We start from the raw sequence: 23,592 nt of genomic DNA on the forward strand, positions 1-23,592 counted from the left end.
GAGGCTGAGGCATGAGAATCGGCTTGAGCCTGGGAGGCGAAGGTTGCAGTGAGCTGAGATCCTGCCCTTGCACTCCAGCCTGGGCGATGGCGTGAGACTTTGTCTCAAAAAAAAAAGAAGAAAAAAAATTCATCTCCATAAAGGTGAGTTAAATCATTGAAGTACTGGGTGGTGTTGAACTGGAAAAATAATGTACCACATTGCAGGATGGGCATGTATGAGTTTAATAGGAACAGAATGTGTGAGGTCAGGAATTTAGGGGGAGCACTAGGGAATTACTGACAAAATTAGGAGGCTTCAGAATTCTGTGTCTATTAAAAAGGAGTGAGCCAAAAACACACCTGGAGCTCAACTTAGGGGAAGGAACACTGAACAGTCTTGTCATGGTAATGACATTACAATGAGAAAAACCACCAGACAATGGAGGAAATGATCACTAGGGACTCAGCAACACATGGTCTTGCTTGCTACACCTCAGGAGAGGTATGAGGACAAGTCTGCAAGTTATCTGTCCGGTACAGGAAGGGTGCAATCAGCAGACTTGAGTAAGAGAGAGATGGCCCTGAACCTGCAGGTGCAGAGGCTCTCAAGCTGCAGGATTTCTGCACACTGCCCTGCCTGTGGTCACCGTCAGGGCAAAAGCTAGGCTTTCACCAATCTGTGTCACCTCTGCTCTTGCCACTTCAGTAAAGCAGGGATGTTGGGACATAAATGATAGAGCTTGTTCTCTTGATGGCTTCTGTGGATGGCTTTCGGTGAATAAGCCAGGACAGAGAAATGGTTAAAGCAAAGGCTCTGGAGCCAGCCTGCTGGGGGTCAATTGAGTGACACTACTTGAGACCCGTGTGATCTTGGGCAGGTTACTCTTGGGGCCTCAACGTGGGCAGTAATAGCACCTAACTCACAGAACTGCTGTGAGGATTAAATAAGTCAATACATGTACACGGCTTGAACAGGTGCCAAGTAGACAGGATTGTCAAATACAGACAACAAAAATACAGCATTCCCAGTTAAAGTTAAATTTCAGAGAAGCACTGAGTAATTTTCACTATTACATATGCAAAATGTGGCCACCCCACTGGCAGGGTCAGCACTCGATAGGTGTCCCTATTTTTTTTTTTTTTGACGGGAGTTTCATTCTTGTTGCCTAGGCTGGAGTGCAATGGCGTGATCTCTGCTCACCACAACCTCTGCATCCCGGGTTCAAGTGATTCTCCTGCCTCAGCCTCCTGAGTAGCTGGGATTACAGGCATATGCCACTACTCCTGGCTAATTTTATATTTTTAGTAGAGATGGGGTTTCTCCACATTGGTCAGGCTGGCCTCGAACTCCCGCCCTCAGGTGATCCGCCCACCTCGGCCTCCCAAAGTGCTGGGATTACAGCTGTGAGCCACCATGCCCGGCTGTCCCTATTGTTTTTGTCACCAGCAATAATGGCAGCTGTCCCCAGGGAGAGTGGAGCATACTCGAAGTGTCAGGACAGACAGGCAGACAGGAGAGCCAGCAGGGAATAGACGTGGCCAGGCAAAGGCAACTCATGGCAGGGTGCAGATGGAATGCTGAGGGGCACTTGCATTGAAGGGGCAGAGGGGCCAGGGAAGGAGGCTGAGAAGGGACCATCTGAGAAGGAAGTGGAGAACAGAAGATGCAGTATTCTGAGGGGAAAAACGTCCAAAAAGATGTAGTATAATAGGGTAAAATGTTACTGTAACATGGAGTAGGGTGAAGACTGACACGAGACTTCTATATTTAGCAAGTGAGAGATCTGTGGGGACCTTTTCAAGCAAGTTCATGGAGTGGGGAAGGCAGAAGCTGAGTGCGAGGAGGTAAGGAGGACTCTCCCAACTCACCTGAGGGACACCAGTGAGCCCCACCTTCCCCATCATCTCCCAGTGAGGGGTCTCATATTTCCTTTCCCCCTCCATAAACCAAGGAGGTGTTTCAAAGCCTTGAGATGTCGAGGATGGGGATGGGTGGGGGTGGGTGAAGCACAAGCATTTTGACGGTGAACCCAATAACTCAGGGGTGCGGCTTCTGGCTGCGAATCAGCAGGTGAAAGAGCGCGCACATTGTGAGAAAATGCAAGTCACGAGTAAAAGTGATTTTTTTTTTTTCCCCAGGGTAAGGTCCCCAAGAAAGAAAGAAAGAAATGGAAGACTGGAAAGGAAACTTGTTATCACCTGTTTTCACTGAGCTAGGGACCAACATGTGCTCGATTCAACAAATATGAATTGAGTGACTGCCATGTGCTGAACACTCTATATAAAGAGATGGGTTCTGGACCTTGAGGAACTTGTAAATCTGAAGGGAGTTACTATAGCGGTAAGTGGCGTTCAAAGTACTTAGACCATTCTAGGGAGGGTGAAATTTCATCTCGAGGACAGTTTAGGAAAGGCTTATTGGGTAGGAGGATGAGGCAGAGGTGCAGGGCTAGGGGTGTTTTAGGTGTAAGGCACAAGAGTGAAGGAACGAAGGAAGGGGAACCCTGAACTATTCAAATAAAAGAGGGCAGTTTAAGGCTGGGCACTGTGCTCACACATGTAATCACAGCACTTTGGGAGGCCAAGGTGGGAGGATCACTTGAACCTAGGAGTTTAAGACCAGCCAGGACAACACAGCAAAAACCCATCTCTACAAAAAATATAAAATTAGCCAGGTGTGGTGGCATGTCTGTAGTCCCAGCTACTTGGGTGGCTAAGGTGGGAGAATTGCTTGAACCCAGGAGGTTGAGGCTGCAGTGAGCTGTGATCATGCCACCTGGGCAACAGAAGAGATCCTGTCTCAAAAGGGGGTAAAAAAAAAAGTGGCCAATTTAGTTGTAGCACAGGCTGCTGACCTAGAGGAGTTTAAGAGGTAAGTGGGAAGGAAAGAAAGCGTTGGTTTTAGTCCCAGATCGATTACTTTCTATTTGGGTGTCTGTAGGTTAGTCATATCATCTTCTGGTACCTCGGTTTCCCCATCAGTAAAATGAAGGAGGTTAGACTGGTTCACTTCCAGGTATTTCTAAGATTTTATGATCCATGAAGGATAATTTGGGAATAAATTGTGGAGGCAATGGGGAACCACGAGAGGTTTTGCAGCTTAAGAATAAAATGATTTGCAGCTGCACTTGAAAAAAAAAATCCAGTAGTAAAGTTCAGAATGGACTTGTCTGAATGAAGTAATCCCAGCAATAAGTACAAATACGTTGGTTTTACTGACTACATGTCCTTGACCTTAATAAAATTTAACAAAATCCATTAGAAATACAACAATGAGGAAGTATTGTGGGATTACAGAATACTAATGAAAGGAGAGAAATTTGACAGCTGCAAGGGACATCCGTAATTTTGTCTAATATTCATTCCTTCAACTCTTCTGAGAGATGCTTCTGCTTCACTTCAACCATGGAGTTCCAGTGGAAATTCCATGTCTTAAGAGACCCCATCTCCATGGCTACTGAACTTTGTCTAGTGGTGGGAATTTGACCCAATTTGCCCAGGCATGATATTCCATCCCTGTGGCCACCAGTTGACTAATCCTGCAATGGACACTTGAACTACCCAAATCAGAGCCCTTCTGGACTTATTAATTAAAGGCAAGTCGTCATCTTCTTCCAATGTGGCCCAGGGAAGTCAAAAGATTGGATACCCCGATCTAAGTAATCATCATCAATGGTTGCTGAAATCATTAGGTGACAAGTTGATGGGAAAGCTTATCATAGACTGATCAGGTTGACCACACCTACACCCAATAATCAATCTTAACACCATAAAAAGAGAGACCAGGCCGGGCACGGTGGCTCTCCCCTGTAATCCCAACACTTTCGGAGGCCAAGGTGGGTGGATCACCGGAGGTCAGGAGTTTGAGAACAGCCTGGCCAACATGGTAAAACATCCGTCTCTACTTAAAAAATAGAAAAAAAAAAAAATTAGCTGGGTGTGGTTAATTTTTTTAACCATAGGAGCTGGGTGGGCACCTGTAGTCCCAGCTACTCAGGAGGTTGAGGCAGAAGAATCACTTGAACCCAGGAGGTGGGGTTTGCAGTGAACCAAGATCATGCCACTGCACTCCAGCCTGGGCAACAAAAAAAAAAAAAAAAAAAAAAAAAAAAGACCACAAAAATATGGGCTACTATGAACTGAGTGTTTGTGTCCCCCACATACCCCAAATTCATCTGTTAAAGCCCCTTTATGTAATGGTATTTGGAAATGGAGCCTCTGGGAGGTAATTAAGGTTAGACTGTAGCCTTAAGAGGAAGGGAGAGAAATCTCTCTCCTTGCATACATGTATAGGAAAGGCCACGTGAGGACACAGTGAGAAGGCCGCCGTCTGCAAGTCAGGAAGAGAGCCCTCATCAGGAACGAAATTACCAGCACCTTGATCTTGGACTTCTCAAACTCCAGAAGTCACCCAGACTATGGTATTTTGTTATGGCAGCCCAAGTTGATTTAAGATATGACCCTACTAGGCTGGGTGTGGTGGCTCATGCCTTTAATCCCAGCACTTTGGGAGGCCAAGGTGGGCAGAGCATTTGAGGTTAGGATTTTGAGACCAGCCTGCCCAACATGGTGAAACCCTGTCTCCACTAAAAATACAAAAAAATTAGTTGGGTATGGTAGCACACATCTGTAATCTCAGCTACTGGGGAGGCTGAGGCAGGAGAATCACTTGAACCCAGGAGACAGAGGTTGCGTTGAGCTGAGATTGCACCACAGAACTCCAGCTTGGGCAACAAAGTGAGACTCTGTCTCAAAAAAAAAAAAAAAAATATGGCCCTACTGCTGTGATGAGAATAGGAAGTACATGGTACCATCTATGAAGTTGCTTTTACAGAAATGTCATCTATATCTGATCAAGTATCTAGATTTAACTACTAGTGAGTGGGAAATACAGGGTAATTATACCACAAGGATGTAATTAGCTAAATCAAAATGTCAGAAATTCCTCAGGATAAATGACCCATTTTCTTAACAAATAAATAGCAAGTATGCGTGTGCGGGCGGTGTTCAGGAGATAGTTGAAGAGAGAGAGAGAAAGAGAAGGAGAGAAGGGAGGGGAAGGGAGATTAAAAGAGACTTAAGGCCCATATAAACTAAATGTAATACATGGGCCTTGTCTTGATACTGAGGTGAACTAACTAACTGTATGAAAGCATTTATGCAAGAGTTGAAGAAATTGGAACCCTAACTAGATAGTTGACAATATTAAGGAATTGCTACTAGAAAAACTGGAACCCTCACATAGTGCCTGTTGGAATATAAGTGGTCAGCCACTTTGGGAAACAGTTGGACAGTTTCTCAAAATGTTAAACATAGGGTTTACATATGGCCTAGCAATTCCACTCCTAAGTAATACACTTAAGAGAAATGAAAACACATGTCCACATGAAAACTTGCACACAAATGTTAATAGCAGTATTACTCATAATAGCCAAAAAGAAGAAACAACAAATGCCCAATAACTGATGAATAAACAATGTGTGGTATATTCATACAATGGAATATCATTCAGCCATAAGAAGGCATGAATTCTTGTCACATGCTACAACACGGAAGAGCCTTGAAAACATGGTGCTAAATGAGAGAAGCAGGCAGAAAAGGCCACATATTATATGGTTCCATTTATATGAAATGTCTGGAATAGGCAAATCCACAGAAACAGAAAGATTATAATATACAATACATACAGTAAGCAGGACAATGGAGTATTGGTACAAGGACAGACTAAAGGAAAAGACTAGAGGATCCCAAACCAGATTCATACTACATGGTAATTTCATGTCATTTCATTTATAACAAATGCTCTGTGGCAATTCAGTGGTGGAAAGGATGGTATTTTGATAAATGGTGCTGGGTCAACAGGATATCCACATTGAAAAGAAATATCCTTGACCCCTACCTTATACCATATACCTAATTAATTTGGGATGGGCATAAGCCTAAATGAGACAGATAGAACAAACTACTAGAAGAAAACATAAGGGAAATATTTTCATGACCATGGGATAGGCAGAGATTTCTTTTCTTTTTTTTTTTTTTTTTTGAGATGAAGTTTCGTTCTTGTTGCCCAGGCTGGAGGGCAATGGCACAGTCTCGGCCCACTACAACCTCTGCCTTCCAGGTTTAAGTGATTCTCCTGCTTCAGCCTCCAAAGTAGCTGGGATTACAGGTGTCCACCACTATGCCCAGCTAATTTTTGTATTTTTAGTAGAGATGGGGTTTCACCATGTTGGCCAGGCTGGTCTTGAACTCCTGACCTCAAGTGATCCACTGCACCCAGCTTAAAATTTCTTAATTGGACCAAAAAGCACTAACTATAAAAGATTCATGAGTTAAACTTTATTAAAAGTTAAGAATTTCTGCTCATCAAGAGAATAAAAAGGCAAGTCATGCCTTTGAAGATTTTTGCAACATATATCTGACAAAAAGACCTGTATTTAGAATACTATGACCTAATGATTCTACTCCTGGATATATACCCAATAAAACTGAGGGCTTTTGTTCACCAAAAGACATGAACAGCTTTATGGCAGCTTTATTCATAATATGCCCAAACTGGAGACAACTCAAAAGTCCATTAACAGTGTAAGGGGTAAACTGTGGTACAGTCATATAGTAGAATACTACACAGCAATGAAGAAGAATGACCTATTGCTGAGCTGAACGCGGCAGCTCAAGCCTGTAATCCCAGCACTTTGGGAGGCTGAGGTGGGCAGATCACGAGGTCAGGATTTCGAGACCAGCCTGGCCAACATGGTGAAACCCCGTCTCTACTAAAAATACAAAAACTAGCTGGGCATGGTGGCAGGCACCTGTAATCCCAGCTACTCGGGAGGCTGAGACAGGAGAATCGCTTGAAACTGGAAGGCGGAGGTTGCAGTGAGCCGAGATCATGCCACAGCACTCTTACCTGGGCAAAAGAGCGAAACTCTGTCTCAAAAAAAAAAAAAAAAAAAAAAAAAGAATGACCTATTGCTATGTGCAGTAACACAAACACACATTTGCATACATAATGCTGACTGAAACTGGACACAAGCATACACATGTGTGATTCTGTTTCTATTTAGATTATACAAAGGCAAAACGAATCTGTAAGAATATAAGTCAGAACTGTGGTTACCTTTGGTAGGGGATATTGACTGGGGGGTGACATGAGGGAGACTTTCGGTAGCTGGAAATGTTCTATATCTTGATCTGGGTGGGGGTTACACAGCCATGCACAGAGGAAAAAACTAATCCAGTTGTACACTTAGGATTTGTGAACTTACTGTACTCAAGTTACACCTAAAAGAAAATCCAAAGTTCCTTATCTTTTAGACACTGATATTGTACCCACAAGTGAAATGATACGGTGACTGCGATTTACTTAAAAAAAAAACAAAACACCCAGGAAAGAGGTGAGGGTATGAATACAACGAGGCTGTCTATGCACTGACAGCTGTTGAAGCTACATGATGGGTATGTAGGGGTTTGTTATACTGTTTGGTCTACTTCTGCATATATTTAAAATTTTCTTCAAGAAGTTTTTTTAAAAATTGGCATTCTTGAAAGTTTCAGTCAAAGTGTACTTACAGTTTCAATTGCCATTTCTATTGCCACATTGTCTTCGGAGCTTGGGCATTTCAGGAAGTGTTTCAGTGCCTGAAAAGAGAATTATAGCAATTAAACATTTTCAGAATATTTTCACATTAGGGAAAACAAAGCTTTCACACAGCTTTTACACAAAGTAATTACAGTCTGTGAAAGTACCTTCATCTCAACCAGGGGCTCGCATAGTGTTGGATCTTAAATATATCCTTAAAAGCTGGGTATAGTTTAAAAAATGGAAGGACCCAGTTAACCCTCTGAAGAATCTAGTCCTGATGAAATGAAAAGGCAAAATGTGCCCTTTTCAGTAGGAAGATTTAATTATTTTCATTCATTTATTCTTTCAACAAATAGTTACTGACAACCTGCTGCTATGAATGTGGGACTTCGCTAGACCCCGTGGAGAATACCAGGAATGGTATGGCACGGCCCCTCTTTTCTGTGTTACGTACAATCTTACCAGGAAGATCTGTGTGATATGATGATAATATAAGAGACCAAATATTTTAAGTCATAATTGTCTAATTCCTGCACACCATAACACCACACTTAGGAAGAAATTTACAACTATAAAGAGACAAATGGACTGGATTGTCAGTGTTATTTTTTTCTTTCTTTTATAGGTGCTCTGAGGAAGAAAAGATGGTTTGGCATGGAGATGATCCTGAAGGTGTCACTTGAAGGACGAATAGGTTTGTGGTAGGTGGCGTAGGGAGCAGAGAGGAACCCAGATGGAGAACAGGATGGATGAAGTCCTGGCTGTTAGAGGAGTGTGGGACTCTTCTATGGAAACAGCTGGGTGCCAGATTAGGGAGTTCTGGCTGGTTGGTCAAACTATGGAAATTCTCTTAAGTGCCAGCAAAGGAGTTTGGACTTTATCTAAGAGCCAGCAACAACAAATTGGTGGTGGCCTGTAGGCTGAATTCACACACAGACATGTTTTTTTTTGGCCAGTGAGGTATTCTATAAATATTGGGGCACATATTTCAAAACTGGCAGCCCCAAGCTTCCGTTTCTCTTGAAAAAAATCATATGATCTGGCACTACAGGGCCTGGATTCCTAAAAAACAACAATTTGATGGAGGTGAGCAACAGCTGGCTTCTTAAGATATGTGCCGTTCAGTAGTCCCTACCCTGTCACATGAACAATGCGCAGCGTTACCCCATAGCTTCACTTATCATGTCCCTTCTTTGGACACTGTAACCCCTGCCTTAGGCCAAGGGACTCTGTAACAATGAAAGCAACTATTATTTGGGGAACAAAGTGAAGGATGACAAACTCTAAAGGTGGACAAACTAAAAACAGGAAAAATAAGAAACTACTGCAATAATCAGAAGCAAGGTCATGTGGGCCTGGACTGAGTTGATGGTAGTTAGAATGAAAGTGACAGATGTGAGAGGTATTACAAAGGAAGGCTGTGACTGGGTGTGGGAGGGAGAGGAAGATTTCAGAGTTAGCTCTGAGATTTCAAATCTGAGTGGGAGTTACTGGCATTTACATATATTTCCTACAATTATTCCTGCGTAGTCAGTGTATATTTTCTTGGCAAATACTAACTCGTGAATATTGGCCACACAGCAAGAAGAATTTTCCAGCCTGAAGATATCTCTTTTCTCCTTCAAAGTATAAGGCAATGCTTTGATAGTCTTCATTAGTAGTGTCTTCAGAACCTATAACAGAAGTTTACTAAGTAAAATATCTGAGCAAAACTTGTTTACCCTTTATTGCTAACCTGAAAATAAAATCTAAGAACGAGTGATCTAAAAATAGGTGATTAAAAACTCCTAACAGCAAACATCAATGTAATTATTAATGTCTATTTTCGTCACAAAACATACTTATCACAATTACCCCAAATATTGACTCTGTTCCATCTTTTTTTTAACTCTAAATGTGATCCAGGAGAGGAAATTATAAGGTTTTTGTTAGTAATACAAATGGAATCCATCCCTCTCAGCAATGCCTGGTTTAAACAATAGTCTGTATATTTGTCAGACAAGTAGGGAAGATGACATTCAAGTAGCCAGTAGATGCTGGTTAAAGATATGACTGTTTTTCCTTTGGCTTGGGGCTTAAATACATTAAGCATAGAGGAAGAAGGACCTCCAAAGCTGCTGGAATTCCAATTCATTGTTTACATTTACCTATGGGAGTTGGGGCCCAATAGAATACTAAAGTATAACAACCACCCTGCGCCTCCAGCTGGGGGAAAAGGGGGTTTATAAGAGAAAGGCATAAAGCAAAGTGGGGAAAAGTATGTGTGTGTTTTGAAGGTGGGAGGAGGCACACACACACCCCCTTAATATACACACCTGATATAAGACAAACCATGTTCTTATGAACTTAGAAAAATTGCTTTAGTGAAATGGTGGTGGTAACATTAGGACAGAAATGTCATCTGTCAAGTTAAGCATTGGCAATTCTAAAGTTGCTTATCTGTACTTCCTTTTTTTTTTTTTTTTTAACTCTATTTTCTCTAACTATCTTAATGACTTCACAAGAAGTCATTTGGGAAGCCAAAGCATCCCAAGAAGCTTTTACCTAATTTGTTTCCTTGAAGACTAAAATAAATATTTTCTTGTGAATCCTAACATCAATTCTTATGGTCATTTTGTGAATTATAAAAAACAAAATAACACAAAAGAATAAATATTTTATGATTCCACTTATATGAGGTACCATGAAGAGTCAAATTCATAGATACAGAAAGTAAAATCGTGCTTACCACGGTCTAGGGAAAAGAGGGCAATGGGGAATTATTATTTAATGGGTACAGAGAAAGTCTGGGATGATGAAAAAGTTTTAGAGATGGACAGTGGTGATGGCCACATAACAACGTGAATAAATGTACCAAATTGTACACTTTTAAATGGAAATTTTATGTTATATATATTTTAGCACAATAAAACAAAACAAAACACAAATAACATTACGTATGGTCCATGAAATGAAAATTTGAAAATTATTTCAGTAGTTTCTAAAAACAATTGCAAACATGAGAAGAAAACCTCTAAGCAGGCATTCCCAGAATATCAAATTCTCCTTTGGACTGTCCAAATCTTTGAAAAACACATCTTGGGTATATCACTCTTCATCATTTGTAACTCGATTTTTAAATGAAAATATTTACATTTTCAAAAATCATCCTGCATTTTCTATCACCTTCATTCTGAAATCTTTGATTTACTACTGGCTGATAAATAGCAGGATTTGGGAAATATAGCCTCTCTTGGAATTCACACAGAAAGACCCTTCATTTTTTAAAATAGTCCTTTTTAACAATACCATCTCACCTTGAAGTAGCAGGGATCTTCAAATCCAACACATAACATAGACACGTGTGTGTCTATGTATAAATGATAAACATTTACACCAAGCGCATTCTTGTATGTATACCAATCTGATAATTAGATCATAAGCGACAGTGTTTTTATGATAAACATCTTGAAGAGAACTAGGGAAAAAATGATATTTACCAATAATATCTGCATAGATTTCCATTTTGTTGTGTTGCTGAGCCAGTGTGAAAGCTTCATTGTTACATTTGGACATGACAAGAAACTGGATGGCAGACCCATAGTCACCAAGCTGTAGAAAAAACCTGAAGCAAAGTACTTTCTTTAATTAGCTAGACTCTTATATGAGTTTGTGATTTATAAAATTTTTCAAACAGGGGAAACCATTTAAAAATCAGAATTTATTAGATAAATTGCAGTTCTTTTTTTTTTTGAAACGGAGTCTCACTCTGTCACCCAGGCTGGAGTGCAGTGGCGCAATCTCGGCTCACTGCAGCCTCTGCCTCCTGGGTTCAAGTGATTTTCCTGCCTCAGTCTCCCAAGTAGCTGGAACTACAGGCATGCACCACGACACCCAGCTAATTTTTTGTATTTTCAGTAGAGATGGGGTTTCACCATGTTGGCCAGGCTGGTCTTGAACTCCTGATCTCAGGTGATCCATCCATCTCGGTCTCCCAAAGTGCTGGGATTACAAGTGTGAGCCACCACACCCAGCATGCAGTTCTATATTATATGCTTACACTTGAAAGACATACTCTTGTCTGCTGACCACAACAGCCTTTGAATTTAAATACTTAGACCTGATAAGAAAAATAAAGACTAAATATTCCTTTTGAATTAATATATTTGATGATAGAAGGTGGAGGCTTACTTCTGTGGTTTTTGAAAGTCCAAAAATATTAATGTATTATGTTACCTGGCTACCATTTTGGCTCCATCTGGAGACTGGGTCTCTCTAACAATACTGACAGCTTTTTCAGGATTATTGAGGTGATCCAGATAGATGCGGATTACACTTTGCCATTGTTTTGCATTCTCATAAGCCACAACAGCTTCTTTGTATCTGTAAAAACATAGCTCAGATAAACTTTTTTTAACACTGTCAATCTGGGGAGAAAATGTTGATAAGTGTTTAGGACACTTTTTCATGTTATTGATGGTGACTGCTTATTTTTCCTGAACTTCTTTTTCCTTTAATAGAAAAATACCAGGAACCATCCCACTAAAATGTTCTTTTTAGGAATTTGATAAATGAACAGTAAAATATCAATATTAAATTGTATTTTCCCATCTGAATCAAAGCCATATATTTTTTTACAATTTACTGCTTTTTTTTTTTTTCCTTTTAAGTAGGAAGATTATAATAGTAATATAGAAAACATAGAAAATGTAATTTTTTTTCACAATTATAGATACAGCTTCATGGTGACATATAAAACCTTTACATATCCTCAGTCACAAAGCTCGTACCTTTGTGTTGACCTCCAGATAGAGCTCAGGACCCCTCTTCAGTTCCTGACCGGCTCTCAGCTCCCTCCATTTCAACAAGACATTCGGTGTATATCTCTATTTCCTAAGGTTACTTTTCTAAAAGTGCAGGGTATTAAATCTCCTTTAAAAGTTTCTTAGTAGATATTTCCAAGTTAATTTCCAGAGGCTATAGAAAGTTACATTTCTTTAAAAATTTTTTTTTTATTTTTAAACTTGTTGTAGAGATGGGCTCTCTCTCTGCTGCCCAGGCTGTCCTCAAACTCCTGGCCTCAAGTGATCCTCCTGCCTTGGCCTCCCAAAGTGCAGGGATTCCAGGTGTAAGCCACCATGCCCAGACCAAAAGTTACATTTCTATTGGTTGTGTACATATAAGCATATTTTGACAACATGGTTATTAGTTTAAAATAAGTATTTCCAAATATGGCAGGTTGCCTTAATTTAATTACTATTAGTGAGGTAGAACTTTTTCATGTTTACATCAAATGCAATTTCATAATTGTACTTCCTCCTCTGGCACTTGTGTTCTTGTCTTTAGCCCATTTTCCTACTAGTGTCTTTGAGTTTCTTGTATTAAGTAGTGGGAGATCTTTGTATGTTTAGGATATTAACTATCCATTGCTATATTTTAACTGTATTACAATAGAGTTATAAATTTTTAAATACAGTTAAAATATAGCAATGGATAGTTAAGCAGCTTAAACAAGCTTAAACAAGCAGCCCTATGTGGCTTCAGCAAGCAGCTGTATGTGTGGAATTCATGTTTCTTCACTTTTCTTTCCCCCTGCATCTGTGATTTATACAATAATAATCCTCCTTAATAAAATAACAATCACTTTATTTTCATGCCATATTATATCAAAATTTCAACTTCCACTATAAAACCCTCAAATAAAAAGAGATATTAGTCTATATTTGAGTATATAAAGGAAACACTGAGATATATGAGGTACAGGAGGATTTTAATAGTCTGGCACTTCAGGCCAACAAAGGATTAAATAAAGGTGTTTTCTGTCTTTCTCTACTTTGCCTTTCTTACAGGGTTGCAAATATCAATGGTTAATTTGTAAAGCTTATATTACTTTAAATCGGTATAAATTTGAGAAAGTATACAAACCTTCCATCTGCTTCCTTGGCTTTGGCATACTGCAAATGGATCTTAGGAGAAGAAACGTGGGGCAGAAGATCACCAACTTTTGCCCTGGAAAAGTAGGTCCAGGAGAACAATATGAGTACCATGTTCACTCCAAAAGTAGCCTGCTATAACCAAATGTTAGATTTTAGGATGCAAAAAACAGTTATTACTATCTTTCAAAAATCTTGGTTCCTGGCGGGATGCAGTGGCCTGTAATCCCAGCACTTTGGAAGGGTGAGGCGGGCAGATCACCTGAGTTCAGGGGTTCAAGACCAGCCTGGACAACATGGTGAAATCCTGTCTCTACTAGAAAAATAAAGTACAAAAATTAGCCAGGCATGGTGGCGGCATGTCTGTAATCCCAGCTACTCAGGAGGCTGAGGCAGAGAATTGCTAGAACCCAGGAGGTGGAGGTTGCAGTGAGCTGAGATCGTGCCACTGCGCTCCAGCCTGAGCAACAGAGCGAGACTCTGTCTCAAAAGAAAAAAAAAAAAGAAAAAAAAAAAGAAAAGAAAATCTTGGCTCCTATGGGTAAAAGCTGATTTAATTGCTGTTTCTCCTAACACCCACTCCACTCCCACCCCCAAGGGTAGGAAAATGGTTAGTCCATTAACTCTGTTAGGACAAGGGGGTTTTTGTTTTTTCCTACTAAGGATTTCTCCACACCAAACCAGGAGAATGTGCTATTCTTTGGAAAAAGAACTATTAATATGAACTTATCTTAGGAGAACAAAAGAGATGAAGGGCAGGTCTAGATAGGGGAACAGAATGGACAGGGAGAAAGCATGGCAAGGAGGCAAGTGGGGAGACCCCAGAGGCACATTCATTTCCAATCCTGTTCAGAAACACACCGCAGGCAGCTCTTACCAATTCTTAGAGCGGATGTAAACAGATGCTGCTTTGTCATAGTAGAGACCTTTTTCATACAGCTGGGCTGCTTCTGAAAATTGCTAAAATAAGACAGGATTATTAAAATACTAAGTTATTATGTACAAAAGACAATATGAATATTGATGCAGACAAAAGAGGACCTTCATATTCTCCAATATGGCTCCACAGTCTCTTTTAAGGACCCTGCTGGGATGCTTGAGGGCTTGGTTAACCCCTCGACGTATGTCTCCCATTCTTATGGACATCTGGGCCACTCCAGCCAGACAAGCTTCATCATGTTCCTGCAATCACAAGGCAAATACTAACAAATCAGATTCTAACTTAACACCATGTGTTTAAGAAAGAACAATGAATTTAACTCTAAAATGAGTCCAAAGGTTATGGTTTACTTTTATCTTTTCAGGGAAGTCTCATGATTTTAAAATAACACTTGGGTCTTTTTTTTAAAAAAACCAGCTATTACAAAATTATATTTTGTTCTGTGAAAGCCTAGATCAACTTCATGCTTAAGACCAAATTTTTACTATCCCTTGTATGTCTTGACCTTCTTTTCTTTTTCTTTTTTTTTTGAGACGGAGTCTCGCTCTGTTGCCCAGGCTGGAGTGCAGTGGCGTGATCTCTGCTCACTGCAAGCTCCGCCTCCTGGGTTCAAGTCATTCTCCTGCCTCAGCCTCCCGAGTAGCTGGGACTACAGGTGCCCATGACCACGCCCGGCTAATTTTTTGTATTTTTTAGTAGAGACGGGGTTTCACCGTGCTAGCCAGGATGGTCTCGATCTCCTGACCTCGTGATCCGCCTGCCTTGGCCTTCCAAAATGCTGGGATTACAGGCATGAGACACCGTGCCCGGCCACCCTCATATGTCTTTTTGGTATAAAATTTTATATAAGAAGTAATATACTGGCTATATAGCATAAATGCCATGAATAAAATTAAGAAGAAAACCATTTATCAAATTGCAGATTTCTCTATGAGGCATGATTAAACATAAAAACTTCATTTCTTTAGTAATTGTTAACTTCATTAAAGATACCAAAGACAGCTAAAGAACTCACCAAATAACTAATCTCTACTAGTAAGATATAATGTCAGATTATATTTTATCTAAAGCAGCATGTCTAGTAAAATTTTCTGTGATGAGAGAAATGTTCTATATCTGCCCTGTCCAATATGGTAGCTACTGGGTATTTGAAATACAGCTAGTGTAACAGAGGAATTGAATTTTAACTTTTATTTAACTTTAAATAATTTAAGTAGACACATGTGGCTAGTGGTTACTGTATTTGACGGTGCAGATAAAGAATGAACTAAAATTGATGTAGCCAGACAAAGAAAATGTCAAAAACCTAAGAGATAAATGAGCAAAGGACATGATCAGACAATTCATTAAAAAATACGAGTGGAAACAAAATACAATTGGCCAATAAATAAAAACATGCTCAACTTCACCAATAATCAAATATACATAAAATAAAATATCTTTATTTGCTTACAGAATTGGTAGAGATAAAACAGCTGATAACATTCAGTTTTGCTGAGAATGAAGGGGGCACTATCATACATGGAGTGTGTGTGAATCACTACAATTTCTTTTGAACAGCAATTTAGCCATGCCAAAAATGAAAAGTACACTTTGTAACCTAGAAATCTAACTTATAGGAGAATATTCTTCAGAAATACTATCATAGGTAGCTAAAGATACATGTACTAAGTAGAATACTCATTGTAGTGATTTAAAAAAATGAATTTAATTTTTTAATTTTTATTTTTTAATTTAAAAAAGTTGTTGTTTTTTTAAAGAGACTAGGTCTCATTCTACTGCCTAGGCTGGAGTGCAGTGATGCAATGCTACCATACCCAGCTAATTTTTTATTTTTAAATTTGTAGAGATGGGCCGGGCACGATGGCTCAAGCCTGTTATCCCAGCACTTTGGGAGGCCGAGGTGGGCAGATCACTTGAGGCCAGGAGTTCAAGACCAGCCCGGCTAACATGGCAAAACTCTGTCTCTATCAAAAATACAAAAATTAGTCAATCATGGTGGCACATGCCTGTAATCCCAGCTATTTGGGAGGCTGAGGTACGAGAATCACTTGAACCCAGGAGGTAAAGGTTGCAGTTAGCCAGGATCGCACCACTGCACTCCAGCCTGGGTGACACAGTGAAAGACCGTCTCCAAAAGAAAAATAAACAAATTAATTTGTAGATATAGGGGTCTTGTTTTGTTGTCCAGGCTGGTCTTGAACTCCTGGTGTCAAGCATTAGTTAGACTCACTTTTCTTTTTTACTTTTTTTTTTGAGACGGAGTTTCCCTCTTGTTGCCCAGGCTGGAGTGCAATGGTGTGATCTCAGCTCACTGCAACCTCTGCTTCCCGATTCAAGTGATTCTCCTGCCTCAGTTACCCGAGTAGTTGGGATTACAGGTGTGTGCCACCACACCTGACTAATTTTGTATTTTTAGTAGACACAGGGTTTTAACCATGTTGGCCAGGCTGGTCTCCTGATCTAAAGTGATCCACTGGCCTCGGCCTCCCAAAGTGCTGGGATTACCAGCATGAGCCACTGTGCCCAGTCCTGGACCCACTTTTTTTTATTTTTTGAGACAGAGTCTCACTGTGTTGTCCAGGTTGGGGTGCAATGGCACGATCTCGGCTGACTGCAACCTCCGCCTCCTGGGTTCAAGCGATTCTCTCTGCCTCAGCCTCTCGAGTAGCTGGGATTACAGGCGCCCATCACCATGGCTGCTAATTTTTGTATTTTTAGTAGAGATGGGGTTTTGCCACATTGGCCAGACTGGCCTGGACTCACTTTTCATGTTAACATATTTTGGTGATTTTCCAAATTAGCTATCATGAGGTTGCATTACTTTTGTAATAAAAATGCTATATATAAAACGGAAAGTCAAAAGATTTTCAACCTTCACAAGACATCACCTAACTTAAAAACAGTAATTATTATTATAAATCTTAGCTTTTTAAGCTAGAATTCTGGGATGGGAAAAAGAGGTAGCATAGTGGGTCATGCTTTCCAGGGTCATCTTGAAAGATACAGTATGAGACAGAAACGGCAGAACAAAGTTTTATGGATTGGGAATTCACTTTCAAAATGGTTACTGAAACTTTTTTTTTTTTTTCCTTTGAGATGGAGTCTCACTCTGTCAACCAGGCTGTAGTGCAGTGGCACGATCTTGGCTCACTGCAACCTCCACTTTCTGGGTTCAAGCGATTCTTCTGCCTCAGCCTCCTGAGTAGCTGGGACTACACGCGTGAGCCACCGTGCCTGGCTAAGTTTTGTATTTTTTTTTTTAGTACAGACGGGGTTTCCCCGTATTGGCCAGGCTGGTCTTGAACTCCTGACCTTGTGATCTGCCTGCCTTGGCCTCCCAAAGTGCTGGGATTACAGGTGCGAGCCACTGCGCCCGGCCTACTGAAACTTTTAAAAAGAGCAAAAGGAAAAACCTTATGAAAATCATAGCCTATAGGTAAGAAAGGATAAAAATCTTATTTCCAACTTTACTTAGACTTATATTAAGAATGTAAAACTTATCAGACTGATAAAAACATTGTCTTCGTCAGATTTTAAGAGCTTGAAGTGTTTTAAAATGATTTAACTATTTCCTTGCAAGGTTGTTAGTAAACCAAAGAAAAGGCTCACCTGCTAGATATGAAATATAATACAAATAAGACCATGATTTTTAAAAATGAAACTGAAAATGAACCCAAAGATAATTAGGCATATCTTATCTTTATCCAAGGTTACCTTATTATCACCTGTTATTCCTTTCTCATAATGAGCCAAAGCATTTACATAATCACCCCTGAAAAAAAAAAGAGTGACTTTTAATATTTATTTTAGAATTTTATTTACATATACTTTTTCCTTTTTTTTTTTTTCTTTTTTTTAGAGACAGGGTCTTACTCTGTTGCCCAGGCTGGAGTGCAGTGGCACAATCACAGCTCACTGTAGCCCCAACACCTCACTGGCTCAAGTGATCTTCCAGCCTCAGCTTCCTGAGTAGTTGAGACTACAGGCATGTGCCACCATGCCTGGCAAATTAAAAAAAAAAAAAAATTTGTAGGGACAAGGTCTCACCATGTTGCCAAGGCTGGTCTTGAACTCCTGGGTTCAAATGATCCACCACCTCGGCCTCCCAAAGTGCTAGGATTACGGGCATGAGCCACCATTGGGGAGTAGTAGACCAATTTACAAATACAGGATTTAAAGGATAATCTTTGTCATTGAGTTGCTTAAGCTCACAAAAGATGTGGAACACTACAGATGCATTCTTTCAAAGTGCAGTATGTCATTATCTTACTACTTTAAAAGTAATTATTAAGCTGGGTTATGCTATACTGTAAGGTACTTACTGTGTGGTATGCTAGGCATTTTCAGGAGCTATTTTAATTTTCTTTTTAAATTCCAGGGTACATGTGCAGGATGTGCAGGTTTGTTACATAGGTAAACATGTGCCATGGTGGTTTGCTGTACCTATCAACCCATCACCTAAGTGTTAAGCCTAGCATGTATTAGCTATTTTTTCTGATAAGAAGCTACATTACTTTTATTGGCTACTTTTGGTTAATTATTTCCTTTGGGGCACTAAATGACAATCATGTGACGATAAAACACTTTTTTTTTTTTTTTTTTTTTTAAACCAAAAGCCCAGTATTTACAAGAATATATATTGAGGGAATCTAGAGGGCCATCAATTTATTAAAGGGTAGAAGTGGAGGAATACATTGGGGATTATAGTGCTGAGGGCCCTGGTTCTTATACTGAGAAAAAGTATTAATATACATGATATAAATAATATTCCTGGGCCAGGCATGGTGGCTTACGCCTGTAATCCCAGCACTTTGGGAGGCTGAGGCACATGGATCATGAGGTCAGGAGTTCAAGACCAGCCTGACCAACGTGGTGAAACCCTGTGTCTACTAAAAATACAAAAATTAGCTGCGTGTGGTGGCATGTGCCTGTAATCCCAGCTACTCACGAGGCTGAGGCAGAAGAATTGCTTGAACGCAGGAGGCGGAGGTTGTAGTGAGCTGAGATTGCACCACTGTACTCCAGCCTGGGTGACAGAGCAAGACTCCATCTCAAATAATAATAATAATAATCATCATCATCATCATCATCATCATCCCTTCCTGTGACTGATGCTAACATGGATCTGCATATACAGAAGACTTTTATTATTTCAACTTATTTTCATTGTTTGGGATAGAATGAATCAGTGATTTGCCTAAGATACTTTTTGGGATCTATCTTCCTCTAAGAAACCATCTTCTCCAGAATAAATTAATCAGCTCTGAAATGGCATGATTTGAGATCTACCTTATCACTACTTTATCAGCTTAGACAAGTTACTAAACCTCTCTAAGCCTCATTCACTTTCCTCATCTATTAATGTAGAAGGACATTTTGGAAAAGGAGCTGTTCTGCGGTTGAGAACTTTCTTTTGTTCAGTCAGCAATATTCCTAAATGGAAATTTCCAATACGGACCTGATTACATCAACCAAGCTAGGGATTTTTCCTGAGAATAGGGAAGAGACATCCTCAGGAGATATCCCTAGCTCAGCTGATGTAATCCATTGAGTTGACAGTTCCTCCCACAGGAGCCTGAGGTTTTCCTTGGGCAAGCTAAATTAAGACTTTGGAACTCTCACTTTATTTTTTGTTATTTTAGCTCACTGGATTATTTATTATTTTATTTTAAAGCTCTCATATGGAACTAGCTCATTAGTTTAATCCCAGACTTTAGTAAGTTAAATCTCACCTAGACCTGATAGACTGGCCCTGCTTTGACCTAATCAAGGTCTTGGATGCATAATGAAACAGACGGTTGAAATTGAACACAGGCCTAGGGTCTTAGGTGTCAAAGTCAGTAGCTGGTGGCTATTCAGGTATTTGATGACAATGAACTATACTTAAGTTAGTTCCCATTATCACAAGGAAATTCCTTCAGACTGTTGGGGGCTAGAGTGTGTGTACACTAGGGTCTGAAGATCTGCATACAAATATCAGTGAAAGCTTTGAGAATCAGTGCCTTCACAGTCAAGTGGTGAGCAGAAAGGGTTAGAAACGACAACACACAGGCTTTCAACTGACTTCAGTTCATCTGACCATGAGACATGTTTGAGAATTTGTTACAACACTTCAAATTTTCCTGAAGGAAGTGAAAAATGGAAGTGTTCTGGATGGTCCAACGGCTTACTGGGGTGTCTGTACTCTGACAGGACATGGTGGATCATCTTTTCTCCTTAGCACAGAAGTTTTATATTCTAAGACTCAGTCATCCTTAGGATGCAGGTGGAGGGCCAGGGGACTGGGGCCCTGTCTCTTGTGTTACATACAAAGATTCCAACGTGCACTTTTTGGTATATGCATTTATAAGGAACAGAAATGTGGCAAACTTCGTCAGATTGACTGAGAAGAAATAAAATCTCTAAAATGTTTTTAATCTGTAGAACAGAAAACTTGAAAGAAGATACCATGTTTAGAAATGAAAGAGTACTTCTTTTTCTTTTTTTGAAACAGGGTCTTGCTCCACTGCCTAGGCTGGTGTATAGTGGCGTGATCACAGCTCACAGCAGCCTCAACGTTCTGGGCTCAAGTGATCCTCCCACCTTAGATTCTCCAGCAGCTGGGACTGCAGTCATGTGAGCCCAGGCTTGGCTTTTTTTTTTTTTCTTTGTAGAGACAAGTTCTTATTATGTTGCCAAGGCTGGTCTCACACTCCTGAGCTCAAGCAGTCTTCCTTCCTTGGCCTCTCAAAGAGCTAGGATTATAAGCATGAGCCACCATGCCTGGTACAGAGTACTTTTTGATAGAGTAACTCCTACAACATGAATTTATGTGTCAGTATTCTCAATGAATCCAAAGTCTCTATGACAGTAAAGTAGAACTATGTGAAATGTTTTTAGAAAAAAATCAAATGTTATAACTATATTTTCTTTGTTTAAAGACTAATCTTTTTCCATATTTTAATATTTTTGAATGTTGGAATGTATCATAATAAATGTCAAAATGTCTGGTTGTCATTACACATACATGTACAAACTTATATTTGCAAATGAATTATTCATTTATTTTCTCTGCAGATATTTACATTGGTAGCACCAACCATGGCTGAATGTTAACTTAAAACTGGATCCTAAATGCCTCTAAAATTACACTTCGATGCAACGCTGCAATAAAAATGTATAGTCTGTCAATTAAGACTATTGACAATTAAGAGGGTCTAGCAATTAAGAGCACTAGAAAATTCTAAATTTCTCAGAATAGATTATGGAATTTCCAAAGGCAAGAGAGATTTGTGACTCCTATTCATGCATCATGAAGGACTATTACTCAAGCCCTCAATATCCTCCTGGGAAGAGTTTTTGGCTTGAATTGCAATACCAGTTGTCTAATTTTCATACACATGAAACTCAAAAAACTATAATTAAAAAAATCATTTAGTTAAAAAAAATGTATGTATCTGTGAAGTACAAGTGTAGGTCTTTGTGTGCATATATTGGGTACTGGTGAAGTCTGGACTGTTAGTGTACCCATACCTGAAGAGTGAAAAATGCACCCAGTGGGTAATTTTTCAACCCTCATCCACCCTCCCACCTTTTGGAGTCTTCAGTGTCTATTACTCCTCTCTGTATCTCCTTGTGTACCCATGGTTGAGCTCCCACTTATGAAGGAAAACATGCAGTATTTGATTTTCCGAGTTACATCCCTTTGGCCTCCAGTTCCATCCATGTTGCTGCAAAAGACACAATTCATTCTTTTTTTATGGCTGAGTAGTATTCTGTAGTGTGTGTGTGTGTCTGTGTGTGTGTGTACACCACATTTCCTTTCTCCAGTGCTCTACTGACGGACACTTAGGTTGATTCCTTACCTTTGCTATTATGAATAGCATTGCAATAAACATATGAGTGCAGGTATCTTTCTGATGTAATGATTTCTTTCCCTTTGGGTATACACTCAGTAGTGGGATTGCTGGGTTGAATGGTAGTTCTAGTTTTAGTTCTTTGAGAAATCTCCATACTGTTTACCATAAAGGTTCTATTAATTTACATTCCTATCAACAGTATATAAGCATTCCCTTTTCTCCACATCCTTACCAACATCTATTATTTTTAGAATTTTTAATAATAGCTATTCTGACTGGTGTAAGATGGTATTTCATTGTGGTTTTAATTTGCATTTCTCTGATGATTAATGATATTGAACATTTTTTCATATTTTTATTGGTTGCTTATATGTCTTCTCTTGAAAAATGTCTATTTATGTCCTTTGCCCACTTTTTAATGAGGTTATTTGTTTTCTTCTTGTTGAGTTGTTTGAGTTCCTTGCAGATTCTGGATATTCGCTTGCTATTGGATGCATAGTTTGCAAATACTTTTTCCCATTCTGTTGGTTGTCTATTTGCTCTGCTGATTGTTTCTTTTGCTGTGCAGAAGCTTTTTAGTTTAAGTCCCATTTGTCTACTTTTGTTAGAAAAAACTATAATTCTAAGCAAATAGAAAATGTAGACCAAACCTTGGTGTTTTTCACTATGGTTTGAAATTACAGAGCAAATCCTCAAAGTGTTAAAGGAGGTCAGAACCATGAACATAAGTTAGGAAAAGCAGTGTGATGCTATGCATAGTTGTTGATGGCCACATGTGATTAAAAATAATATTTAGGCTGGGCACAGTGGCTCACGCTTATAATCCTAGCACTTTGGGAGGCTGATTTGGGAGGATCACTTGAGCTCAGGAGACCAGCCTGGTCAAGATGGTGAGACCCTGTCTCTCTAAAAATTAAAAAAAATTTAAAAATTAGCCAGGCATTGTGATGCGTGCCTATAGTCCTAGCTACTGAGGAGGCTGAGATGGGAGGATCACTTGAGCACAGGAGTTCGAGGCTGCGGTGAGCTATGATCATACCACAGCACTCCAGCCTGGGTAACACAGAGAGATCCTGTCTCTATTAAAAATAATAATAAAATAATAATAATAACATTTAGATTCTAAATGCAGAAACAGCTTAGATCCAGACTTAGATTTTGATGCTGAAAACTTAAAGTGGATAATGCATGGATAAGACATCATTAGAAAAAACATTTTTCAGATATATAATTAATATAGTATTTTTTCTCTAAAAAAATTATTAAATCAATGGAGGGCCTTATCATTAATGGAAGTTTCAAACTAAAGATATTTGCAGTCATTGGCTACTGA

The 23,592-nt window shown here is 39.6% G+C and overlaps 1 protein-coding gene across 3 annotated transcripts in view; it reads right to left on the reverse strand.

The window, feature by feature from the left end:
- Positions 1–23,592, reverse strand: part of WDR19 (WD repeat domain 19) — a 93,773-nt gene that overhangs the window by 20,807 nt on the left and 49,374 nt on the right. For all 3 annotated transcript variants that reach the window (XR_502293.3, XM_008017627.3, XM_038008622.2), the window contains exons 21-28: positions 18,136–18,193; positions 14,520–14,660; positions 14,356–14,438; positions 13,471–13,554; positions 11,782–11,928; positions 11,046–11,170; positions 9,127–9,239; positions 7,554–7,622 (exon numbers count right to left, since the gene is read on the reverse strand). Coding sequence is in view for 2 of the 3 variants with exons in the window: in XM_008017627.3 (XP_008015818.2) it covers positions 7,554–7,622; positions 9,127–9,239; positions 11,046–11,170; positions 11,782–11,928; positions 13,471–13,554; positions 14,356–14,438; positions 14,520–14,660; positions 18,136–18,193 (820 nt within the window). In the remaining variant the exon portion in view is untranslated. The remainder of the gene's footprint in view (positions 1–7,553; positions 7,623–9,126; positions 9,240–11,045; positions 11,171–11,781; positions 11,929–13,470; positions 13,555–14,355; positions 14,439–14,519; positions 14,661–18,135; positions 18,194–23,592) is intronic.

Source organism: Chlorocebus sabaeus, chromosome 27 (assembly GCF_047675955.1).
Source record: "Chlorocebus sabaeus isolate Y175 chromosome 27, mChlSab1.0.hap1, whole genome shotgun sequence".
NCBI lineage: Eukaryota > Metazoa > Chordata > Mammalia > Primates > Cercopithecidae > Chlorocebus > Chlorocebus sabaeus.